Source organism: Salvelinus sp. IW2-2015, linkage group LG17 (genome assembly GCF_002910315.2).
Source record: "Salvelinus sp. IW2-2015 linkage group LG17, ASM291031v2, whole genome shotgun sequence".
NCBI lineage: Eukaryota > Metazoa > Chordata > Actinopteri > Salmoniformes > Salmonidae > Salvelinus > Salvelinus sp. IW2-2015.
The window spans coordinates 6,238,309-6,263,854 of record NC_036857.1 but is presented as its reverse complement, the minus strand read 5'-3'; the positions used below and the strand labels follow the sequence as shown (position 1 = coordinate 6,263,854).

Genomic DNA, 25,546 nt, shown 5'->3' with positions numbered 1-25,546 from the left:
ATGGTCACTCTGACAAAGCTCCAGAGTTCCACTGTGGAGATGGGAGAACCTTCCAGAAAGACAACAATCTCTGCAGCACTCCACCAATCAGGCCTTTATGGTAGAGTGGCCAGATGGAAGCCACTCTCAGTAAATGGCACATGACAGCCCGCTTGGATTTTGCCAAAAGGCACCTAAAGGACTCTCAGACCATGTTAAACAAGATTCTCTGGTCAAATGAAACCAAAATTGAACTCTTTGGCCTGTATGCCAAGTGTTATGTCTGGAGGAAACCTGGAAGCATCCTTACGGTGAAGCATGGTGGTGGCAGCATCATACTGTGGGGATGTTTTTCAGAGGCAGCGTCTGGGAAAGTAGTCAGGATCGAGGGAAAGGTGAACTGGAAGGTACAGAGATTCTTGATGAAAACCTGCTCCAGAGCGCTCAGGACCTCAGACTGGGGAAAAGGTTTACCTTCCAACAGGACAACCACCCTAAGCACACAGACAAGACAACGCAGGAGTGGCTTCGAGACAAGTCTCTGAAAGTCCTTGAGTGGCCCAGCAAGAGCCCGGACTTGAACCTGATCGAACATCTCTGGATAGACCTGAAAATAGCTGTACAGAGACGCTCCCCATCCAACCTGACAGAGCTTGTGAGGATCTGCAGAGAAGAATGGGAGAAACTCCCCAAATACAGGTGTGCTAAGCTTGTAGCGTCATACCCAAGAAGACTCGAGGCTGTAATTGCTGCCAATGGTGCTTCAACAAAGTACTGAGTAAAGGGTCTGAATACTTATGTAAATGTGATATTTCGTTTTTTATTTGTAATACACTTGCAAACATTTCTAAAACCCTGTTTTTGCTTAGTCATTATGGGCTATTGTGTGTAGATTGATGAGGAATAAATATTATTTAATCAATTTCGGATAAAATTTGGGAAAAGTGATGGGGTCTGAATCATTTCTGAATGCACTGTATATACTATATATATATATTCTGGACTCTGACATTGCTTGTTCTGATATTTCTATAAATATATTTATATTCCGGACTCTGACATTGCTAAAGTTGCCAGAGGGAACCTTGGTGTGTGTGTGTGTGTGTGTGCAGTAATGGCTGTTATGTGCCTCCAAAGGACCACAGTCCGTGACTCACAGCACTGCCCTTTACCCGCTGTCCTGTCTGCTCTGTTGTGTGGGTGTGTGACTTCGCCTCCAAGGACCACATTCATTTACCACTTTATATTGTATAGTGTAGCCTAGGCATAGCCAATCTTCCCCGCACTGACAGTGGTAGCTTCCACTTGAACCACAGACTTTGAAATTACTTGGTTTTCCCAGCCACACCATAAATTCAACAACAAAAATGTTTTACGAAAATAGGTCAATTGAAACATTTGAAAAACTATATAAAAATAGAAATTTGACAGGGTAGAAAAATTTGAAATTTAAATATTCTATTATTCAATTTGAATGAGTGTATTAGATCATTAGACTGATAAGCGTTACATGGACTAGCTATTTCTAAACTCCGCTCCTGCCACTTGGCTTATGTTGCGTTCATAACCAAGTGGGAAGGTGGTATTTAACACATACGACTGGGAAAAATCCGTTTGAACGCCCTCCAACTGGTAATTACTAGTCTATCATCCCTGAGCGCCAACTTCTCCCACATGCTGACCTCTGATGTACCCTACTAAGTAAATTACCTCTATAACAGCATTTTCTGCAGTTATATGCAACAAAACATTATTTATAAAAAGCTATCTATTAATTTGGTTTTGAAAACTTTCATGTGTTTACAAGCATGACAGCTGTACTTTTAGATATAGTTGACGCAGCTTGTTTACCATTAGCTACTGTGTTCCTCTGTGTTCCTCAACGAGTTCAACGCACTTGAATGCATCAAGCTGGTAATTACGATTTCACAAATGGTAAGTACCACCTTCCCACTTGGAAGGGCCGGCCCTAGACATAAGCAACATAAGCAGTCGCTTAAGGCCCCCGGCCGCTAGGGGGGCTCCAACCAAATTGTTATTATGTGTATGACCCATGGCAGAATTTTTTATTTAAGACTTCAATTTGTTCTCTCCGCCGTCAAGAGGGAGACCACTAAAACGTTTTACCTGTGAGGTGGGGGGCCCCCAAACTAAATATTGCTTAGGGTCCCCAAAAAGCTAGGGCCGGCCCTGCCACTTGGTTATGAAAGCAGCATTAGGCTAGGCCTACTGTTGTTTCAACAACATGCCTGACTCAGACCACGTTTAGCTGCAGACAGCGTTCCCTTTGTTGTAGACGACCAACCCAGCAAATGCCTATTTCAGGTACAAAATAACAAACATAAAACATCATTAAAGACAACATGGTCATGCACACACAGACACGTTTTAAGGTGCTACTTTATTACAAAAGTAAAAACTTGAGACTTTTATATTTTATGAATGATTATAAAACATTTACAATCTTTTGCACATTTTCACATTATGTTCTATTATATTGTTTTCCACGTTAAAACCCTGTGTCATCTTAAAACCAAAATACAACATAGGCCACAGCGCTGCCACTCACAAGCCGTTGGCGTTCACAGGCCCATAAACCAATTATTGGAAAATATTAGAATTAATATAGGGGATAACACTTCTGCTCCACTACACGCGTCATCATCAATGTGCCATCAATGTGACGTTCTACCTGCTACACAGAAACCAACCAAAATCAACTATATTTCTCATTATTTCAATTCACAAGATAGATTGAAAGAGAGCGTCAGCCATTGAGAATTGAACATCAGCGATTCTTGAAAAGTAGACTAGCTCATCATTGCTCCAACGTAAAACCACAACATTTGTGATAACCATCAATATATCAACTAACATCAAGTCTTTCAGCATTCAACCAATAACAAATAGTTCTGTAGAACATCAAAACAACAATATTTCACATGATGCATGCCTCAAAATGTAGGCTATTTATGTGAGCGTGTCTTTGTCAGATATGTTTGTGCTAAACTGAGAGGCAAAATGAAATAAATTGATGCACAATACATTATTTGCCATAATATGCATTTTCAAAATATATTTTAAAGTACTGTTTAGCTTTCATTTGGTCCTGGTCCGCCCATGTCTTTGTCAATTTAGTCTGTGCTAAACGGGTTGAATGAAAAGTTTGTGAATTTCCTCAGGAGACTAGCAGTGGCAGTGCTGGATGACAAAAGATATGTTCCCAAAGCTGCTTAAATCATCTCAGCTGTTAGTCATTGGTCATATCACACACACCAATAAAACTGCACTATTGATGTTGAAAGCATGCAGGGTCGGCATGACCCCCAGGCAGTCCCTCTTCCCCTCCACCCCCATATCTCTCCCTTGGTCCCTCAGAAGAAGCAACATCAAAGGCCCATCTCCACCAGCACAGAGAGGAGAGGGGAAAAGAGAGAGGAGATAAGAGAGGAAAAAGAGAGAAGAGAGGGAGGATAATACAGGGAGTAGAACCAGAGTATGCTTCCTCCCTCCTAGTGGCAACCTCCTGACAGTTTCATAATTTGGAGCATGGAGAGAGGAAGGTGTGTGTGTGTCTGTCTCTCTCTCTCTCTCTCGCTCTCTCGCTCTCTCTCTCAGCCAGAGCTAATCCACAATTGGAATGTTTTTTTTTTCTCCCATGACAAAACAGGAAAACAAAAAACAAACATTAGGAAGTAAATAAAGTACGACAGTATTTTCTTTTTTCATTTGGTCAAAAACATGCATTATGTTTCAAGCAGGAAAATTGCACCAACAGCATTAAACACAGTACAAGTAGCGTCTCCATGGCAGTGGCATAAGCTATTTAAACACAATAGGTAAACATTTCTTTTTACATAAACTGCATTAAGAAAATACAGAATGCATTTCATAAGATGTATTTCATAGTAAACCTATACACACCTATACATCTTATAGAACTACATCTTCCACGCGCTCTCCTAACGTTAGATGGCCTAACACATACTGCTGTTATTCATCCCTCATATACCTCTCTGTCCCTGAGCAGTTTGTGTCCCTCTTTACATTTTGACTTGAAAACACCCCTTTATTAAACCCTAATGTCACTGTTTTTCTTCTTAAGTTCATTTCCCCCAAGAGCTACATGGGAAAGAGCTTGTTTACAATAGAACAGAACTTTCAGCACAGGCAAAAGACGCTCACTGGTCATTTTATGCCCAACACTATATTTTCTTTGGATTCCAACCCCTCAATGGTTGTTCCAACCGACAGACAGACTGCGGCCCAGAGTGCAGCAGTAGAGTCCTGGCATTGACTTCAGCCTGTGAAGCGAATCAGGACCCTGCTACACAAACGGCCTTCACTGCAGTAACTCCACGAAACCGCCAATAGCCCTACAACTCTCCAAGACTCCATTACCTTGGCCATAAAATAAAATGTTAGCAACGCCCCAGAGGTCCTGGGCAGAGATTGTGAAATCGGTTGCCTTTCTCCTTCAGAGAAAGATCTACCCAGCCCACGCCGTGTCCCTGACCCGTTGGCTTTGCCCTGTGTATCTCTGCCAAGATTGTGTGTGTGTGTTTTGCCATGCAAATAACATTATTTTAAGCTCCAGGAGTTTTGAAAACAAAGAACGTGAATAACAACTTACAATAAATTTAATCTGACTAAAGTATAGCCAAATCAGTACTCTTTATGACAGCTCACCCCAAAATGTTACTTAGATGGTGCCAATCACCCCCATTCATTTGAGAATAAGACTATTTGGATTCCACTCGACATTAGACCACTTTTGAGATGTGAAAAGGGAAGACTTAGGTGTCGGGTCAAACTGTCCCTATAAGTGTGTCAGTTGTTGCTCTGTGGTCAGTCACTGTGGTTAAAGCTCAGTGGTTCTGGATGGAATTAACAGTGTGAGGCAACCTGAGGCGGACCACTGCTTCGCTTGAACTGTGTCACCACTGACAACAAGAACAAGGCCATTTTACCCTGCCCTATCAACCGGCTGAGCTCAATACAACTCTACAAGATGAATATCAGAGTCAGAAAGTTGGTCAAGATCTCCCAGCATATAACTCTGATGCATGTACTTCAGATGTATAGTGAGTGATTGCTCTATGACTCCTTCATACAAAGACCCTTCCAGTTACAAGACATCTTCCGTGTGTGTATCTGTGGTTAGGGGCAACTTCTACCTTGAATACCAAGGAGTAAAGAGTGTACAGGAGAGTGTTGGTTTGGAGCCACGATCACCTCCTCCAGGTCAGAGCATGTTAACGTACACGTACTGTATAGACCGAGGCTACATGTCAGATTTTTCGCTCAAAGTCAAACCATATCTGCCCTGCCCGGCAACAGAGAGAGGACCTGTTTGATATGTTTGCTTAAGGAGAGCTAATCACAGCCAATCTCCCAGACTCCCATCTGCTTCTATTACATAATTCCCAGCACAAGGTATGTGTGTGTGTGTGTGTGTGTGTGTGTGTGTGTGTGTGTGTGTGTGTGTGTGTGTGTGTGTGTGTGTGTGTGTGTGTGTCTGTGTGTCTGTGTCTGTGTCTGTGTCTGTGTGTGTGTCTGTATGTGTTTGTGTTTAATCCTTCCATAAGTCTCTGAGGCTTGGATTTAAACTTGTTAAAATCAGTAATATAGTCAAACCCTTTTTACCACCAGTGACATCATCAGTAATGTCATCAGGGGGTTGGAACTTAGAAGTGAAGCCATCCTGGAGTCTACACACTTCTTCTCTCTGTCATCTTTGTGAGAATGTGTGTTTTCATACACAACAATGTTTGCGTACAGTGTGTGTGTGTGTCTGTTATTGTGTGTTATGTTATTTTGGGGGATTGTGTGTCGCTCTGTACACAAGCCATGCTTTATTAACGGTACCATATTTATACAAAAATAAATCTATATGTAAAATGTCACACAAATGGTAAGGTAAGGTGAACAGTGACACTGTCATCCAGTTCATAACATGATGCTCAGTCTGGTCTGGTTGGGACCTGTTTGAGTCTGGCTGAGAGGGTGCAGTCCAGACTGGGTTAGCCAGACTGGCTCTGCGGTAAAGCTCAGAGATGCAGGGTGGATAGGGTTCTGTTGAGTCCAGTGGTGTAAATGAGGGGAAACCCCTAAGGTTTTTCTGTGTGGCTCAGTTGGAAGAGCATGGGGTTTGCAATGCCAGGGTTGTGGGTTCAATTCCCATGGGGGACCAGTAAGAAAATGTATGTACTCACTGCTGTAAGTTGCTCTACTGTGTACAAGAGTGTCTGATAAATGACCTGGGCTCCTATCCAAGGTTCAACTGTCCTGGAACCCCTATATGGGCTTCCACAGTCTGAACCGTTCCCACCACTGGTTGGGTCTGGTGCCTGACCCTGGGTTGAGATACTGTTAGAATGCATAACATTTGCTGCTTGATTTCACTCATTGGTAAAGAGCATGTTTCCCCAAAGTCGGTCCTGGGGACCCCCTGGGTGCGTTTTTTGGTTTTTGCCTTAGCACTACACAGCTGATTCAAATAATCAAAGCTTGATGATGAGTTGGTTATTTGAATCAGCTGTGTAGTGAAACGGCAAAAAACTAATCGTGCATCCAATGGGGCCCCAGAAACGAGTTTGGGGAACCCTGCTATGGAGTATCACAGTACGAGTCATAATACCCTTAACACCTAGAGGTCAAACAGGGGAATGGTTCCATGAGTTTTTAGAAACACTTCAAATAAGGGCTGTGTTTCGTGTGTTTCGTGTAGGCTTACCCTGGTGTAAATCTCTATAGACAAGGTGAATTCTAGCAATATATTTCACTTCTTATGGCTGCAGGGGCAGTATTGAGTAGCTTGGATGAGGTGCACAGAGGTGCCCATAGTAAACTGCCTGCTCCTCAGTCCCAGTTGCTAATATATGCATATTATTGGATAGAAAACACTCTGAAGTTTCTAAAACTTGTGTGTGTGGTGTGTGTGTGTGTTTGTGTGTGTGTGTGTGTGTGTGTGGTGTGTGTGTGTGTGTGTGTGTGTGTGTGTGTGTGTGTGTGTGTGTGTGTGTGTGTGTGTGTGTGTGTGGTGTGTGTGTGTGTGTGTGTGTGAGCCAGTGTCTCTCAGCTACAGGCCAGTGACATACATCTTCCATCCCCCGTCGTTGAAGGTGAAGATGGTGGTGGTGCTGGCACTGTTGGCCCCCTGTTTCACATCGCTGATGGTCTCATAGAAGTTCTCCCCCCCAGGCAAGGCCCTAGATGGAGGGGCCGGGGGGCATGCTGGAGGTTCCTGGGGACATGGGGCCTCTGGAGACGATGCTCCCTGCTGAGGAGGCTTCTTCCTGGGCTTTAGTGTAGCGTTCGCCCCCAGCGCACCGTTATTGGTTCCTGCCCACTCACGTTTCCGGTGGGAGTCGATAGTGGCGTACGCCGGGTCCGACTCGGCCACCACACAGGTGGGCCAGGACTTGTCGCCGACGGGCTCGTAGCAGGGCTCCTCATGGGATCGGGCCTGGCCACCCGGGATCTCCCGACCGCCACCCCACGCCCCGTTCCCTCCCTCATTCCCTCCTGCTCCTCCTCCCCTACCTCCTCCATTCTTCCCCCCAGGGCAGTGGTTGCGGGGGAGGGTCTTGGCTGCGCTGTGGTCTGGGGAAGGTTTCTTCTTCTGTGGTTTACACACGGTGGAGTAGGTGTCTGTGATCTGAAGATGAGAGAGGGAGAGACACTTAGCTATCACATAGAGTACAACTGTTGAAGTTGTGGCTACACACATCTTACACATGCAGACTTGTTCAACAGGGAGAAGGCTATAACACAGCTTATACAGTCTCACTTACAGTACATGGAAATAAAGGACAATATGACCGACCACAATGATTTACTTAAGAAGTTTTGTAATTTAATGTCCTAAATTGTCTTTTTTTATTATACATGCAGTGTATTCGGAAAGTATTCAGACCCCTTGAATTTTCCACATTTTGGTACGTTACAGCCTTATTCTAAAATGGACTAAATTGTTGTGTTCCTAATCGATCTACACACAATCTACACACAATACCCCCATAATGACAAAGCAAATGTATATATAAAAAAACTGAACTATCACATTTACATAAGTATTCAGAACCTTTACTCAGTGCTTTGTTGAAGCACCTTTGGCAGCGATTACAGCCTCGAGTCTTCTTGGGTATGACGCTACAAGGTTGGCACACCTGTATTTTGGGAGTTTTTCCCATTCTTCTCTGCAGATCCTCTCAAGCTCTTTCAGGTTGGATGGGGAGCATCGCTGCACAGCTATTTTCAGGTCTATCCAGAGATGTTCGATTGGGTTCAAGTCCGTGCTCTGGCTGGGCCACTCAAGAGATTTGTCCCGAAGCCCCTCTTGTGTTGTCTTGGCTGTGTGCTTAGGGTCATTGTCCTGTTGGAAGGTGAACCTTCGCTCCAGTCTGAGGTCCTGAGCTCTCTATAGAAGGTTTTCATCAAGGATCTCTCTGTACTTTGCTCCGTTCATCTTTCCCTCGATCCTGACTATTCTCACAGACGCTGCTGCTGAAAAACATCCCCACAGCATGATGCTGCCATCACCATGCTTCCCTGTAGGGATGGTGCCAGGTTTGATCAATTGAAACAGGATTCACCTGATGTAAATTTCGAGTCTCATAGCAAAGGGTCTGAATACTTAAGTAAATAAAGTATTTCTGGTTCTTATTTGTAATAAATTTGCACACATGTTATTATGGGGTATTGTGTGTAGATAGATGAGCTAAAAAAGTATGGAATCCATTTTAGAATAAGGCTGTAACGTAACACAATGTGGAAAAAGTGAGGGGTCTGAGTACTTTCCAAATGCACTGTACTCTGTAGACAGGCCCATGCCAAAAGTTTAACACTGTATGAAAATCCCTTGGGGTCGGAGAGAGCTAGAGAATGAGAGAGATATGGAGAACGATAGGTAAAGAGAGAGATATGGAGAACGATAGATAAAGAGAGAGATATGGAGAACGATAGGTAAAGAGAGAGAGAGCTGATTGCTCAGCAAGCATTTCTCAATAGCAGTAGAGCAGAGGTGCCAGTCCGGGTGTGAACATGGAAGACACCCATGACCGTATCACAAAATCCTTTGGGACACCTCTCTCCTAATAAAACTATGACACAGGAATGCCATGGAGGTCACAACGTCAGTTAAATGAAATGCCTCTGCAAGGTTCTACACATGCCATTTGGTTGTGAAAATGTTAAAGACTTAAGTAGTTACACTCACTCACTCACTCACTCACTCACTCACTCACTCACTCACTCACTCACTCACTCACTCACTCAGTCACTCACTCACTCACTCACTCACTCACAATCAAACTCTCACTCACTCACACTCTCACTCACTCACACTCACTCAACTCACTCACTCACTCACTCACTCACTCACTCACTCACTCACTCACTCACTCACTCACTCACTACACTCACTCACTCATCTCAACTCACACTCACACACACACCCACTCACTCACTCACTCACTCTACTCACACCCACTCACTGAGAAGCATGTTTTAGAGTTTTGGCTGGCATCCAGATCCCTGACACACACCATTCTATTTTCTCCACTACTTGTCCGGGCTGACTGTGGTGAAATGTAACTGGTTTATCCTGTGGTTAGGTAACTCTGCCACTCAACCCAGCCACAGCACACAGCAGGCTGATAACACAGTTTACTCTAGCTTATCCTGCCTGGGAAAAATGGGTCAGGTTACTGCACTGTGCAAGTAGTGTCAACACACACACACACAGGCCTTGCATACTTTAGGTGCAGGCTGACACACAGACAGACAGTCACGAGGGCAATAAAACCTCACCATATCATCAAAGGCACCAGGCCTGCTGTACGTTTCACATGTAGAATACAAGTGTTGAATTGAGTATACAGTGCATTCGGAAAGTATTCAGACCTCTTGACCTTTTCCACATTTTGTTACGTTGCATCCTTATTCATTTTATTTTTATTTTATTGTTTAATTCACCTTTACTTAACCAGGTAGGCTAGTTGAGAACAAGTTCTCATTTACAACTGCAACCTGGCCAAGATAAAGCAAAGCAGTGCGACACAAACAACAACATAGAGTTGCACATGGAATAAACAAACATACAGTCAATAATACAATAGAAAAAGTCTATATACAGTATGTGCAACTAAGGTAGGATAAGGGAAGTAAAGCAATAAATAGGCCATAGTGGCAAAATAATTACAATATAGCAATTAAACACTAGAGTGATAGATGTGCAGAAGATGAGTGTGCAAGTAGAGATACTGAGGTGCAAAGGTGCAAAATAAAATAAATTATTAACAGTATGGGGATGAGGTACTTGGATGGGCTAATTACAGATGGGCTATGTACAGGTGCAGTAATCTGTGAGCTGCTCTGACAGCTGGTGCTTAAAGCTAGTGAGGGAGATATGAGTCTCCAGCTTCAGTGATTTTTGCAGTTCGTTACAGTCATTGGCAAAAGAGAACTGGAAGGAAAAGCGGCCGAACGAGGAATTGGCTTTGGGGGTGACCAGTGAAAAATACCTGCTGGAGCGCATGCCAAGTGTGGGTGCTGCTCTGGTGAACAGTGAGCTGAGATAAGGCGGGGCTTTACCTAGCAAAGACTTAAAAATGACCTGGAGCCAGTGGGTTTGGCGATGAATATGAAGCGAGGGCCAGCCAACAAGAGCGTATAGGTCTCAGTGGTGGGTAGTATATGGGGCTTTGGTGACAAAACGGATGGCACTGTGATAGACTGCATCCAATTCGCTGAGTAGAGTGTTGGAGGCTATTTTGTAAATAACATCGCCGAAGTCAACGATCGGTAGGATAGTCAGTTTACGAGTGTATGTTTGGCAGCATGAGTGAAGGATGCTTTGTTGCGAAATAGGAAGCCGATTCTAGATTTCATTTTGGATTGGAGATGCTTAATGTGAGTCTGGAAGGAGAGTTTACAGTCTAACCAGACACATAGGTATTTGTAGTTGTCCACATTTTCTAAGTCAGAACCATCCACAGTAGTGATGCTGGACGGGCGGGCAGGTGTGGGCAGCGATCGGTTGAAGAGCATGCATTTAGTTTTACTTGCATTTAAGAGCAGTTGGAGGCCACAGAAGGAGAGTTATATGGCATTGAAGCTCGTCTGGAGCTTAGTTAACACAGTGTCCAAAGAAGGGCAAGAAGTATACAGAATGGTGTCGTCTGTGTAGAGGTGGAGCAGAAAATCACCAGCAGCAAGAGCGACATCATTGATGTATACAAAGAAAAGAGTTGGCCCGAGGATTGAACCCTGTGGCACCCCCATAGAGACTGCCAGAGGTCCAGACAACAGGCCCTAACATTTGACATACTGAACTCTGTCTGAGAAGTAGTTGGTGAACCAGGTGAGGCAGTCATTTGAGAAACCAAGGCTGTTGAGTCTGCCGATAAGAATGTGGTGATTGACAGAGTCGAAAGCCTTGGTCAGGTCGATGAATACAGCTGCACAGTATTGTCTCTTATCGATGGCGGTTATGATATCGTTTAGGACCTTGAGCGTGGCTGACGTGCACCCATTGCCAGCTCTGAAACCAGATTGCATAGCGGAGAAGTTACGGTGGGATTCGAAATGGTCGGTGATCTGTTTGTTAACTTGGCTTTCGAAAATTTTAGAAAGGCAGGGCAGGATGGGTATAGGTCTATAACAGTTTGGGTCTAGAGTGTCTCCCCCTTTGAAGAGGGGGATGACCGCGGCAGCTTTCCAATCTTTGGGGATCTCAGACGACACGAAAGAGAGGTTGAACAGGCTAGTAATAGGGGTTGCAACAATTTCGGCAGATCATTTTAGAAAGAGAGGGTCATTTTGCAGCTCTTTCAGAACATCAGCTGTCTGGATTTGGGTGGAGGAGAAATGGGGGAGGCTTGGGCGAGTTGCTGTGGGGGGTGCAGGGCTATTTACTGGGGTAGGGGTAGCCAGGTGGAAAGCATGGCCAGCCGTAGAAAAATGCTTATTGAAATCTCAATTATCGCGGATTTATCGGTGGTGACAGTGTTTCATATCCTCAGTGCAGTGGGCAGCTGGGAGGAGGTGCTCTTATTCTCCATGGACTTTACAGTGTCCCAGAACTTTTTGGAGTTTCTGCTACAGGATGCAAATTTCTGTTTGAAAAATCTAGCCTTAGCTTTCCTAACTGCCTGTGTACATTGGTTCCTAACTTCCCTGAAATGTTGCATATCGCGGGGGGCTATTCGATGCTAATGCAGTACGCCACATAATGTTTTTGTGCTGATCAACGGCAGTCAGGTCTGGAGTGAACCAAGGGCTATATCTGTTCCTGTTTCAATATTTTTGGAATGGGGCATGCTTATTTAAGATGGTGAGGAAAGCACTTTTAAAGAATAACCAGGCATCCTCTACTGACGGAATGCGGTCAATATCCTTCCAGGATACCCGGGCCAGGTCGATTAGAAAGGCCTGCTTSCTGAAGTGTTTTAGGGAGCGTTTGACAGAGATGAGGGGTGGTCTGTACTTAAAATGGATTAAGTAATTATTTTCCCTCATCAATCTACACACAATACCCCATAATGACAAAACAAAAACAGGTTTTTAGAAATGTTTGCAAATGTATAAAAACACCAAAATCAGAAATACATTATTTACATAAATATTCAAACCCTTTGCTATGAGACTCGAAATTGAGCTCAGGTGCATCCTGTTTCCATTGATCATCCTTGAGATGTTTCTACAACTTGATTGGAGTCCACCTGTTGTAAATTCAAATGATTGTACATGATTTGGAAAGGCACACACCTGTCTATATAAGGTCTCACAGATGACAGTGGATGTCAGAGCAAAACCCAAGCCATGAGGTCAAAGTAATTGTCTGTAGAGCTCCGAGACAGGATTGTGTCGAGGCACAGATCTGCGGAAGGGTACCAAAACATTTCTGCAGCACTGAAGGTCCCCAAGAACACAGTGGCCTCCAACATTCTTAAATGGAAGAAGTTTGGAACCACCAAGACTCTTCCTAGAGCTGGCCGCCCGGCCAAACTGAGCAATCAGGGGAGAAGAGCCTTGGTCAGGGAGGTGACCAAGGACCCGATGGTCACTCTGACAGAGCAGATGTGTTGTTACCTACCCTTGCCACCTGGGGGGCGGCCCGTCAGGAAGTCCAGGATCCAGTTGCAGAGGGAGGTGTTGAGTCCCAGGGTCCTTAGCTTAGTGAAGAGCTTTGAGGGCACTATTGTGTTGAACACTGAGCTGTAGTCAATGAACAGCATTCTCACGTAGGTGTTTCTTTTGTCCAGGTGTGAAAGGGCAGTGTGGAGTGCAATAGAGATTGCATCATCTGTGTATCTGTTGGGGCGGTATGCAAATTGGGGTGGGTCTAGGGTTTCTGGGATAATGGTGTTGATATGAGCCATGACCAGCCTTTCAAAGCACTTCATGGTTACAGACGTGAGTGCTATGGGTCGGTAGTCATTTAGGCAGGTTACCTTGGTGTACTTGGGCACAGGTACTATGCTGGTCTGCTTGAAACATGTTGGTATTACAGACTCGGTCAGGGACAGGTTGAAAATGTCAGTGGAGACACTTGCCAGTCAGTCAGCGTATGCTCGGAGTACACGTCCTGGTAATCCGGTGAAGCATGGTGGTGGCAGCATCATGCTGTGGGAATGTTTTTCAGCGGCAGCGTCTGGGAGACTAGTCAGGATCAAGGAGTATAAAGAGCAAAGTATAAAGAGATCCTTGATATAAACCTGCTCCAGTGCGCTCAGGACTTCAGACTGGGGCGAAGGTTCACCTTCCAACAGGACAACGAACCTAAGCACACAGCCAAGACAACACAAGAGTGGCTTCGGGACAAGTCTCTGAATGTCCTTGAGTGGCCCAGCTAGAGCCCGGACTTGAACCTGATCGAACATCTCTGGAGAGACCTGAAAATAGCTGTACAGCGACGCTCCCCTTCCAACTGACAGAGCTTGAGAGGATCTGCAGAGAAGAATGGGAGAAACTCCCCCAAATACAGGTGTGCCAAGCTTGTAACGTCATACCCAAGAATACTTGAGGCTGTAATCGCTGCCAATGGTGCTTCAACAAAGTACTGTGTAAAGGGTCTGAATACTTAGGTAAATGTGATATTTCATTTTATTTTAAATACATTTGCAAACATTTCTAAAAACCTGTTTTTCCCTTGTCATTACAGGGTATTGTGTGTAGATTGATGAGGGGTAAAACACTATTTAATACATTTTAGAATAAGGTTGTAACGTAACAAAATGTGGAAAAAGTGAAGGGGTCTGAATACTTTCCCAATGCACTGTATATATTTTATACTCTGAAAAACCTCATACAAGAGAAGATTAACAAAAAGAGTTCCTCTTTTCAAAAGATTCAACATGAAATCTCTCTCTCGTCTCTCTCTCACTGTCTTTCTCTATCTCTCTCTCTTCCTGACAGACTTCGAGCCACACGTATATACCCTGCCCCCACAAATCTGTGGTGATCTTTTTTGATAAACAAAGACCCTACCATGCGCTGTGTGTGGGCTCTGTGCAGTCATTCTGTGTGTGTATGTTTGTGTGTGTGAATGTGTGCATGCGCGTGCGCTCTGCAGCGTTTTCAGCAGAGGAAGGAAGTCACAAGATGATGGGGGTTTCAGAACTTCAGTTGTTGAGGAAGCTTGTACGGTATTTTTAAATATATTTTTAATTCTCCTCCTACTCTTCTCCTTGTCTTTAAGATACTGTTCATATGTCTGCTCTCTGTGTGTGACAGAACTATTAACTTGGCACCAAAATGAATTTTGAGATATCTTAAATATCGTATTTCTGTTATTTTGTGGATATCAGAAAATACGTAGTGAGTTTCAGAATGTTTTGTCTGCATTATGTATGTTAGGGGGTAAGACCCAGTTTGGGAGATCTGATTGGTTGAGAGCAGGCCAGCGCCTACCAAAGGCAAGTAGAGGAGTGGAGGAGCGAGAGGAGAAGGAGGAGTGGAGGAGCGAGAGGAGAAGGAGGAGTGGAGGAGCGAGAGGAGAAGGAGGAGTGGAGGAGCGAGAGGAGACTAGGAGGATGGAGAGCGAGAGGAGAAGGAGGAGTGGGAGGGTAGTGGTGGAAATTCAACTGACACACTCCAGAGTATACTAGGTGTGTCTGAACAACAGAGAGAACTCAGAGTGAACAAGAACATTATTAAGAGAAAGAGGGATTAATAACTGTTCATTTTGTTTCATAGATGATTTTATAGCTAACATATTCAAACTACACAAAAAAACAATACATGAAAGAGGAATTAAGGGGAAGACGAGAGAAAGGGAAGAACAGAGACAAACAGTAGAAGACAAAGACAGTGAAAGATTTAGTGATTGAGGGAGAAAGAGGGAAGAGAAGCCCTTTAAACTCTGCTCACAGCCACACAGCAACAGGAGGCAGTGGCTCAACCCTGTCTTATACCCAGAGACAGGAGTTAACCAGCTCAGCAGCTGCTTCTTCCTGACTCGGGAGCTAAACTACAGCTTGGTCACAAGTAGCTTGCTCCTGCTGCACTTTCCTCATAACATCCTGTACACTATGTTTAGGACAGAGGATGACTCAGTGTCTTCCTGTTACATTCAGTTTCAAGAGGCAAGGGATGTTAAATGTCAATAAAGTCTATATACTGTATGTGGAAACCTAAAAGAAGGAAATTAAAACGATCTGGAAGATAATGGAAAAAACGTGCAATACGGACTCCCTGGGGGACATTTGCAGATGACCTATGTTACCATTCAGAAAAAGAGTTTAAGTCAGTTAGAACCTGTCTATGTTAGGTGAACATGGAAGAACGGGGCCCTCCGAGTTTAATCCTGAACCCACCCTGAAGCTAAACAGGCAACACAAAACTAACAATCCCAGACCACTGGTCACATCCCCTTAAAGACACGGACACAAACATAACCACCCCCCAGACCACTGGTCACTCCTTAAGACACGGACACAAACTAACCACCTCCCAGACCACTGGTCACTCCCTTAAGACACGGACACAAACTACCACCCCAGACCACTGGTCACTCCCTTAAGACACGGACAACAAAACTAACAATCCCCAGACCACTGGTCACTCCTTAAGACACGGACACAAAACTAACAATCCCCAGACCACTGGTCACTCCCTTAAGACACGGACACAAACTAACAATCCCCAGACCACTGGTCACTCCCTTAAGACACGGACACAACGGCAGCGTTTGCTGGCCGAGAGTACATAGGACCTCTGAACACAGTGCCAGCCATAGTTTTCAAACTGATTATATATATAGCGGGTGGTCCCTAAAACACACCRTGCTGAACGAACGGCAGACAAACAGCAAATCAACATTCGGTCAGTGTGGGTGGAGAGAGAGACACATTCACAGCCCAGTAAGCTGTGTAACTGTCACACCCTGATCTGTTTCACCTGTCTTTGTGTTTGTCTCCACCCCCCTCCAGGTGTCACCCATCTTCCCCATTATCCCCTGTGTACTTATACCTGTGTTCTCTGTTTGTCTGTTGCCAGTTGGTTTTGTTTTGTCAAGCCTACCAGTGTTTTTTCCCATGCTCCTATCTGTCTCTAGTTCCTGTTTTCTAGCTTTCCTGGTTTTTGACCATTCTGCCTGCCCTGACCCTGAGCCTGCCTGCCGTTCTGTACCTACAGACTCTGCTCTGGACTACTGACCTCTGCCTGCCCTTGACCTGTTGTTTGCCTGCCCCACTGTTTTTGAAATAAACTTTTGTTACTTCGAAACTGTCTGCATCTGGGTCTTCTCCTGAGCCTTGACAACAACATCAGAAATTCATACAGATGGGCCCAAACCAGGACAGATGAATACCAGAAAGCAACCAATAACCATAAACTTTCTGGATACCACATCCACTTACAGTAAAGAAGGCAACAATCTAGCCTTAAAAACCATCAACAATATATTCAGGCAAACAGCAAAAGAAGCACAACTGAAATGGACAAAAAAACGAATTAAAAAAACTACAGATGACAACAGAAGAACAGTATTAAATCAAAAGCACAAAGACCCAAATAATGGTGAATTACTCCTTCATTAAAGCTATATAAACGTACACTTAGAACCAAAAGAGCCCAGTACAACAGCAAGCAACTGACACTAATTGAGGAGTCCATAAACACAAACCACTTCTGGCAAAGGTTGAAAAACCCCCCAAGAAATCTAAACAAGAGGAATTAGCGATACAAAATGGTGACATATGGACAACCCATTTTAAAACTAAATGTATGCAAATGCAGAACAATGCCACATTCATGAGAGGTTGAATGGATTGACAAAAGCTATGAAGGAAAATCGAAATCCATAGACTTCCCAATTATTATAACAAACTTCATGCCCTCAAATTTTAAAAAGGATGCGGATCAGATGGTATCCTAAATGAGATGCTCATATTCACTGGTGCAAAATGTAAATGGGCTACATTAAAACTGTAAAATTTGAGCCTGAGTGTAGGTTATTTCCCTGACATCTGGAACCGAGGACTCATAACCCCAATCTTTAAGGAAGGAGACAAATTTAATCCAAACAATTACAGAGGCATTTGTGTGAATGGTAACCTGGGGAAGGTTTTCTATAGTATAAATGTAAGAGTTCTAAACTTCCTTAATAAGCACAATGTCTTGGGTAAAAGCCAAAGTGGATTTATACCAAAACATAGCACAACCGATCGTATTTACACCCTAAACACCCTGATAGATAAACATGTCCACCAAAATAATACCAACATTTATGCTATCTTTATTGACTTCCAAAAATAATTTGATACTATTTGGCATACAGGATTGTTCACAAGTTATTKAAAGTGGTGTTAGGGGTAAAACATATGACATAATTAAATAAATACGTGTAGCATCAAAATTGGCAAGAAAACAACAGAATTATTTAACCAGGAGTGGGGCCTTTGCCAGGGTTGCAATCTATGCCCTGCGTGCTTCAATATTTACATCAACGAACTGGCCATTTTAGAAAAATCCTCAGCCCCTGRTGTTAGTCTCCACAAATCATAGGTTAAATGCATGCGCATCTTCACAGATGACCTGTGCCTGCTTTCACCCTCAGCACATGGCCTACAGTAGAGCCTGGACCTGCTAGAACAGTACTGCCAGACCCGGGCCCTGGCAGTAAACACCAAAAATACTAAAATAATGATGTTGCAGAAAATATCCAGATCTAAGGGAATTAGACCAAAGTTCTCAATTGGTACAACATATAAAGAGTACTGCACACACTACAATTACTTAAAAATAAGCTCAACTGGACACCTAAATGAGGCAGTACAGACTCAGTGAGCATAGCCTTGCTATTGAGAAAGGCCGCCATAGGCAGACCTGTCTCTCAAGAGAAGACAGGCTATGTGCACAATGCCCACAAAATGAGATGGAAACTGAGATGCACTTCCTAAGCTCCTGCCAAATGTWTGACAATTTAGAGACACATATTTCCCTCAGATTACACAGACCCACAAAGAATTTGAAAAAAAACACACATTTTGATAAACTCTCATATCTATTGGGTGAAATACCACTGTGTCCATCACAGCAGCAAGATTTGTGACCTGTTGCCACAAGAAAAGGGCAACAAGGAAGAACAAACACCATTGTAAATACAACCCATATTTATGTTTAATTATTTTCTATTTTGTACCTTAACTATTTGCACATCATTACAACACTGTATATAGACATAATATGACAATTTAAATGTCTTTATTATTTTGTAACTTTTAATGTTTACTGTTAATTTTTATTGTTTATTTCACTTTTGTTTATTATCTATTTCACTTGCTTTGGCAATGTAAACATATGTTTCTCCTGCCAATAAAACCCTTAAATTGAATTGAATTGAGAGAGAAAGAGATAGGGAGGGAGGGAGGGGTTGCTTTACCCTCCTGACTCCAGACTGTCTCATTTCAAGAGACCCTCCCAAGTATCCCATAACTCCTCATGTCAATCATTCCAATTACTTCTGGTCTGGAACCAAGCGAAAAGTGGAACTGGCCAGAAGTAGTGCACTACATGAGTAATGGGGTGTCACTTGGTCCTATAGTTTGACTGATATGTTAGAGCTAAGGGTCAGGGTGTAAAGGTTATGGGTTATGGGTCGACCACCATATTGGGGTTCCACATGGCTGTAACCCGACCCTGCAGTTTAACCACAGACCAGGCCCCTGACCCAGTTTGACTCAGGAAGACATGGACGTCAAAGGTTGTCTGTGTTATGACGGCACGGCCAATCAAAGAGGAGCTCTCTTAGTAAACATGACCCCCTATGTCACAATTCACACATAAAGCTAACCAGACCTGGGTTCAAATACATGTGTATTTGAGTATTTGTTATTTAAATACATGTTTTCTGTGTATTTGAGTATATTTGCCCGGTCGGTCTCTCAGACCTTGTATGTGTGTGTCCCTCTGGTCTTTTAGTGGTTCTAAAGGTCAAAACCAAAACATTTGGTCAGTCACTATCGTCTTGGCTTTTGGAATAGCCTGCCAGAGAATCTGAGGGCCTCAGAAACTGTAGACATTTTTAAGAAAGACCTTAAGATAGATATTTTTAGCCATGCTTTTACACTGAACAAAAATATAAACGCAACATGTAAAGTGTTGGTCCAATGTTTCATGAGCTGAAATAAAAGATCCCAGAAATGTTCTACATGCACAACAAGCATATTTCTCTCAATTGTTTTGCACAAATTTGTTTACATCCCTGTTAGTGTGCATTTCTACTTTGCCAAGATAATCTACCTGACAGGTGTGGCATATCAAGAAGCTGATTAAACAGCATGATCATTACACATGTGCACCTTGTACTGGGGACAATAAAAGGCCCCTCTAAAATGTGCAGTTTTGTCACACAACACAATGCCACAGATGTCTCAAGTTTTGAGGGAGCGTGCAATCGGCATGCTGCCTGCAGGAACGTCCACCAGAGCTGTTGCCAAAGAACTTAATGTTAATTTCTCCACCATAAGCCGCCTCCAACGTCGTTTTAGAGAATTTGGCAGTACGTCCAACCGGCCTCACAACCGCAGACCACATGTATGGTGTCATGTGGGCGAGCGATTTGCTGAGGTCAACATTGTGAACAGAGTGCCCCATGGTGGTGGTGGGGTTATGGTATGGGTAGGCATAAGCTACGTACAACAAACACAACTATTTATTTATTTCATCTCATTCTATATAAATAGAATACATTTGTCTCTTTATTGTATTCTTGTCTATCTTCATTTGTTATTTGTATAGAAAACGTGTGTTTGCCTTCTATTCTTTTATTTCTTTCAGCACTTTGAAATGCATCCTCTGTAGATGTGCTACATACACAAAGATTTATTGATTGAAATGCATGGGAGATTATTTGACTCAGTGTATTTGAGTATTTTCAAATACTTTCCAAGTGTATTTCCAAATACATTCCAATATTCAACTACTTTTTTTCAAAGAAAGGTTATCTGAATACATGTTTTGAAATGTATTTTGAAAAGTAATTGAAATACCTGAAAAATTATTTGAACCCAGGTCTGAAGCTAACACATATTTACTGTACACAAACCATATATACCTAAGCAATGCACACACACAAATCCCGCCCTGACACAAATACCTTGTCCACCTCCACACACCCACACACAAAGTCACATCCATCACCTCCATGGCTGTAGGTATGTATCCCTGTCCGTTCTCCCCCGGGGGTGCAGGCGCTCGGTGCAGGGTGATGATGTCATCATCCTCTGGGGGCTTCCAGATGTACTGTTCCCCGTTCCCCATGAACACCGTCTCCTGGTGGACACACAGAGAAGAGAGGTGAGGGCTCAGCTGGCAGCCTGGTCGCCAAGGCCCATATTCACTATTAGAGCCTCAATGGTAGGAGTGCTAATCTAGGATCAGTTGATTATATGGACCTGATCCTAGACCAGCACTCATACTCAGGGCCCAAATCGGTTATGGCTTTGACCAGCTCCTTTATAGTTGAGTATAGGCCTTGTAATTAACAACATCCGGTATAAATTCCAGCAAAATAACTCAATGAAACAACTGTTTGGCATACACACACACGCAGGCAAACATAATAACACACACACAGTAGATTATCTCTGGTAGGTAACCTCAGCTTTAGGTCCGGCCTGCAGATACATAGACAGTCGACACAGGATGCCCATGTAAAACAAACACTCAGTGTGTGTGTTCTCTTGTAAATGTTTATCCAGAGGCTTGTGGGAGTAGGAAGTGGTACGCTTGTCGGACAGGTAAACACAGTCCACACTGAACAGCAAAGAGTGGGAGGAGTGTTTGTGTGTGCGTTTGTGTTTGTGTGTATCAGTCCACAAACAGGTGGCTCTCGTGTGACTATCTACACACATCCGTCCCACCACTGGTCTTATAGGACAACGGTGAGGGACTGTGTTTGTAAAGAGGAATGGTTGTTGAAATGGTTTGGATTGTGCATATGGATCAAATCATCTCTGTTCACACATTTGTAAGTGGACATTTAGAGTACTAGCAAATGTCTCCCCATTTACAGCATACAATCTGTATGCAACTGGTTTAGTCTCCCCTCCACCATATTACTGTGTCTCTTGTCCTTCTAGTTGGCATTTTTCATATAAATATAACTGATCACAACAAAATAATATTGGCGATAGAGAGAGAGCAAAATGTTTTGAAGGAAATTGAGATGGTTAATGAATCATTTGTGTTTCATATACTGTACACATGGCCCCCAGATCAAAGATCCTGCCCACGTGTATGTGTGTGTGTATGTGTCTGTGTGTGTGTGTGTGTCTGTGTGTGTCTGTGTGTGTATGTGTCTGTGTGTGTGTGCGTCTCAGAAGACAGCCCACACAGCTCACAGCTGTCCAGAAATCAGACAGCAATCATAACCACAATCAGATGCTGCCATCAAATTAGATTTTCTCTTGGTCGATTAGTCAGATCTTTCTCCACCTCAAGTGATAAAAAACGTCAATCTTTATTTAGCTGAAAGAACTGTGACTTATATTAAACTTGAAATATCCACCATTTATGGTTTCAGTGATTTATTAATGTTTTTATGAGCAACATTAGTAAACGCAATTAAAGTTCATTAAAGTTCCTGAGAAGTTTGTTAATTGTGCTTGTTAATACAATCTCATAGTTACAGGTTTAATTTATATTCTAAAAAACGATTGCACACACAAGAATACACACGAATTGGCAGCCAGCCAGGCTCTTGCTTAATCGGCCCCTCAGCCTCACTAGCCACTCACACAACATGTCCTCCACAGAGCAGAGGCGACGCAGCTCACACACACACACCACACACACACACACACACACACACACACACACCACACACAACACACACACACACACACACACACACACACACCACACACACACACACACACACACACACACAAACACACACACACTCACAACACACACGCTAGGAGCACATCCACACAGAAGTACATAGGCATCAACATGACTACAAACAAGAGAGCACGCTCACTGGCTTTCTCCAAACACACACACTAAATAGACAAAAACAAGTTCTCCTTAAGACACACTAGAGAGTGTGACGACACATAATATGCACACACAGTTGTATTTATATATATATACGTATCAGTACTGTCAAAAGTTTGCACAGCTACTCATTCAAGGGTTTTTCTTTTATTTACTATTTTCTACAATTGAAAATAGCAGACATCAAAAATATGAAATACACATATGGAATCATGTAGTAACCGGAAAAACAAATCTAAATATATACTAAACAAATCAAAATATGGATTATATGATTTAGAATTCTTCAAATGCGGCTCTCTATGGCAAGACGCATCATTCACCCAAGGTTCGTCATAATTCGTCCAGTGCTGTCTGAGATATCGCGTGACTAACGTACGAACTAATGGATGGATTGACACAAGATCCACAGTCCCCTCCCCTGCTTTTGTCATGGGGCAATAAGTAGATCATATACAATATCACAGACCCACCGCAATAACATCAATCTATCCAAACGTTTGACGGACGCATTACATTCACCCTTCATTCATCATCACACACACACACACACACACACACACACACACACACACACACACACACAACACACACCACACACACACACACACACACCCACCACACACCACACACCACACACACACACACACACACACACACACACACACACACACCACAATACACACACCACACACAACACCACACACGACAGACAGACGACAACAGTAAGTAAAAAAAGGTTAGTACTTGCCGAAGAAACTTATAGATCTTTATCCAATCATTGTCCCTCCATTTCCCTCCTTCAGTGCAGCCCCCAAATTGGCCTTGACTGTTTATAAACACTATTTCCAACAGGCTTATCTGGTTAGAAAATGATATCAAGCCCGGGGCACACTTAACAATGAGATTGAATCATGTCTGTGGGACATAGTCTAACAAAGAATAGTCTAAAGAATGAAAAATTGAGAGTTTGTCATCCCTTTAGACATTATCTGTGAGGATCTGACTTTTAGTAATGTTGACAAATACTGTAAGGCCATTCCAGGCTGTGCTCATGTGGCTGGAAATAGTGATCAAGATCAGGCCGGAACTGCTCCTTACACACTGATCTAAGGCCAGTTTCACATGTTTCCTCCCAATGGTTAAGATTAGTATTGGGATTAGGGTGATCTGATGCTAGAGTTGTGGTTAGGGGAAACTTCAACTTGGAGCGTTAGAGATCTACTCAATTCAACTCAATTCAAGGGGCTTTATTGGCATGGGAAACATACTGTATGTTTATATTGCCAAAGCAAGGGAAATAAATAATAAACACAAGTGAAATAAACAATCAAAAATGAACAGTAAACATTATACCCTCTGAGCTCACCCACTGGATAATGAGTAGAAAGAAGAACAATCTGTAGGACATAGTTCCCTCTGGTGGATAAATGGTACAACTGACAGGTTAATATTGCTGCCATTCAGCATTTTTTAAAACCTTTATTTAACTAGGCAAGTCAGGTAAGAACAAATTCTTATTTTCAATGTCGGCCTTGGAACAGTGGGTTAACTGCCTGTTCAGGGGCAGAACGACAGATTTTTACCTTGTCAGCTCGGGGATTTGCTCTTGCAACCTTTTGGTTACTAGTCCAACGCTCTAACCACTAGGCTACCTGCTGCCCCTATCTGCACAAGCTGGTGAAGAATTACACCATATATACAGAATCTCTGTCCATAAGTGCCCTACTGGGGAAGTACCTTCGGGAAGACGTGCAGGTGGAATGGCTCCAGCTGTTTCCGTGGAAACTCCTGGCTGCGGGGCAGCAGAAGGGGCGGGGCAGAGGGTGACTCTCCCACACTTGATTGGACACTTGATTGATCATCTGACTCTGTGTTCCCTATCTCGTTCTTCGTTGCCTTGTTCACCTTAATACATTTCATTTAATTAGAAATGAGTACAAATTCATATCAAATTCATATAATGTTCCAGAGCGCCATTGGAAAGCAGTTGTAAAAACACTGTTTACCTTCTTGACCTTCCGGATGGAGGCGTACTCTGCCGTTACTGGGTCCTGAATGGCCAGGGAGGGAAGGGAGGACAAGAGCGAGCCGCTAGATCCGTTAACACCGTTAGCACCATTGGGCCCCTTCCCTCCTCCTCTACCAAGAGTGCTACAGCCATTAACACCCCCTCTGCCGTTCCCTCTGCCCTTCCCCTGTCAGATACACATAGATACACACACAAACACACAGAAGTGAAAGGTCCTTGTTATTCCGTTGGACCAACCAAAGAAAAGCGAAATAACAAAAATAACAGTCATTTTTACAGGCAGGTKTTCACAATGTCAAGTGTCTCCGATGATGACTTGATGTCAACACTTCTATTGGGTAGCTTTCATAGCATAAATACGCACATTCCCGTTTCCATTCCCGTTTCGGACCACGTTGGTGCGGGTCCCATTGGGGCTCTGTGAGGCCCTTAGTGTTGCCGGGGTGTTGGCCGACGTGGGAGGGGGAGCGGGGGGCACCGTGTCTGCCTCTCGAACCCCTACAACCTCATACAGCCCATCATCAAGGCAACGGACGGGTGAGTTCCGGATTCCCACCTCAGTGTAGGTGTGGTCTCTGACCCCGTCTCCCCCGCCCCCYCGAATGTCTCCCCCCTCGGGGTCTCCCTTCCCCACTGGTCTGTTGGGGATCTGGGGGAGCTGGCGGACCAGGGGTGGGCGGAGGTCAGACGTGGAGCGACGGCTGTGGAGGAGGAGCAGGTCCATACTGGCTGGACGGTTCTTACCCCCACCTAGAGCGAGTGAGAAGGAGGGGGACCTTTATTATCGGGTCATTGTTACATAGTTTCCATCTCTGCTATGTACCACCAGTTTTCACATTATTGGCAGTTGATTGTTAGTATTGTTACTTACTGTTGCCGTTGCAGGGCGTGCGGTTGATCTCATGCAACCTGGTGTCAGATTTACTCATGGAACTGTTCTTGGGCTGACGGAGAGCACCCTGCAGAGAGAGAGAGAGAGAGAGAGAGAGAGAGAGAGAGAGAGAGAGAGAGAGAGAGAGAGAGAGA

General features: G+C 43.7%; 1 protein-coding gene across 1 annotated transcript in view; it reads right to left on the bottom strand.

The window, feature by feature from the left end:
- Positions 1-7,012: 7,012 nt before the first annotated feature.
- Positions 7,013-25,546, bottom strand: part of LOC111976442 (uncharacterized) — an 89,430-nt gene continuing 70,896 nt past the window's right edge. The window contains exons 4-9 of the mRNA XM_024005272.2: positions 25,392-25,479; positions 24,885-25,270; positions 24,498-24,686; positions 24,229-24,396; positions 20,629-20,760; positions 7,013-7,639 (exon numbers count right to left, since the gene is read on the bottom strand). Of these exons, the coding sequence (XP_023861040.1) occupies positions 7,061-7,639; positions 20,629-20,760; positions 24,229-24,396; positions 24,498-24,686; positions 24,885-25,270; positions 25,392-25,479 (1,542 nt within the window). The 3' untranslated portion in view covers positions 7,013-7,060. The remainder of the gene's footprint in view (positions 7,640-20,628; positions 20,761-24,228; positions 24,397-24,497; positions 24,687-24,884; positions 25,271-25,391; positions 25,480-25,546) is intronic.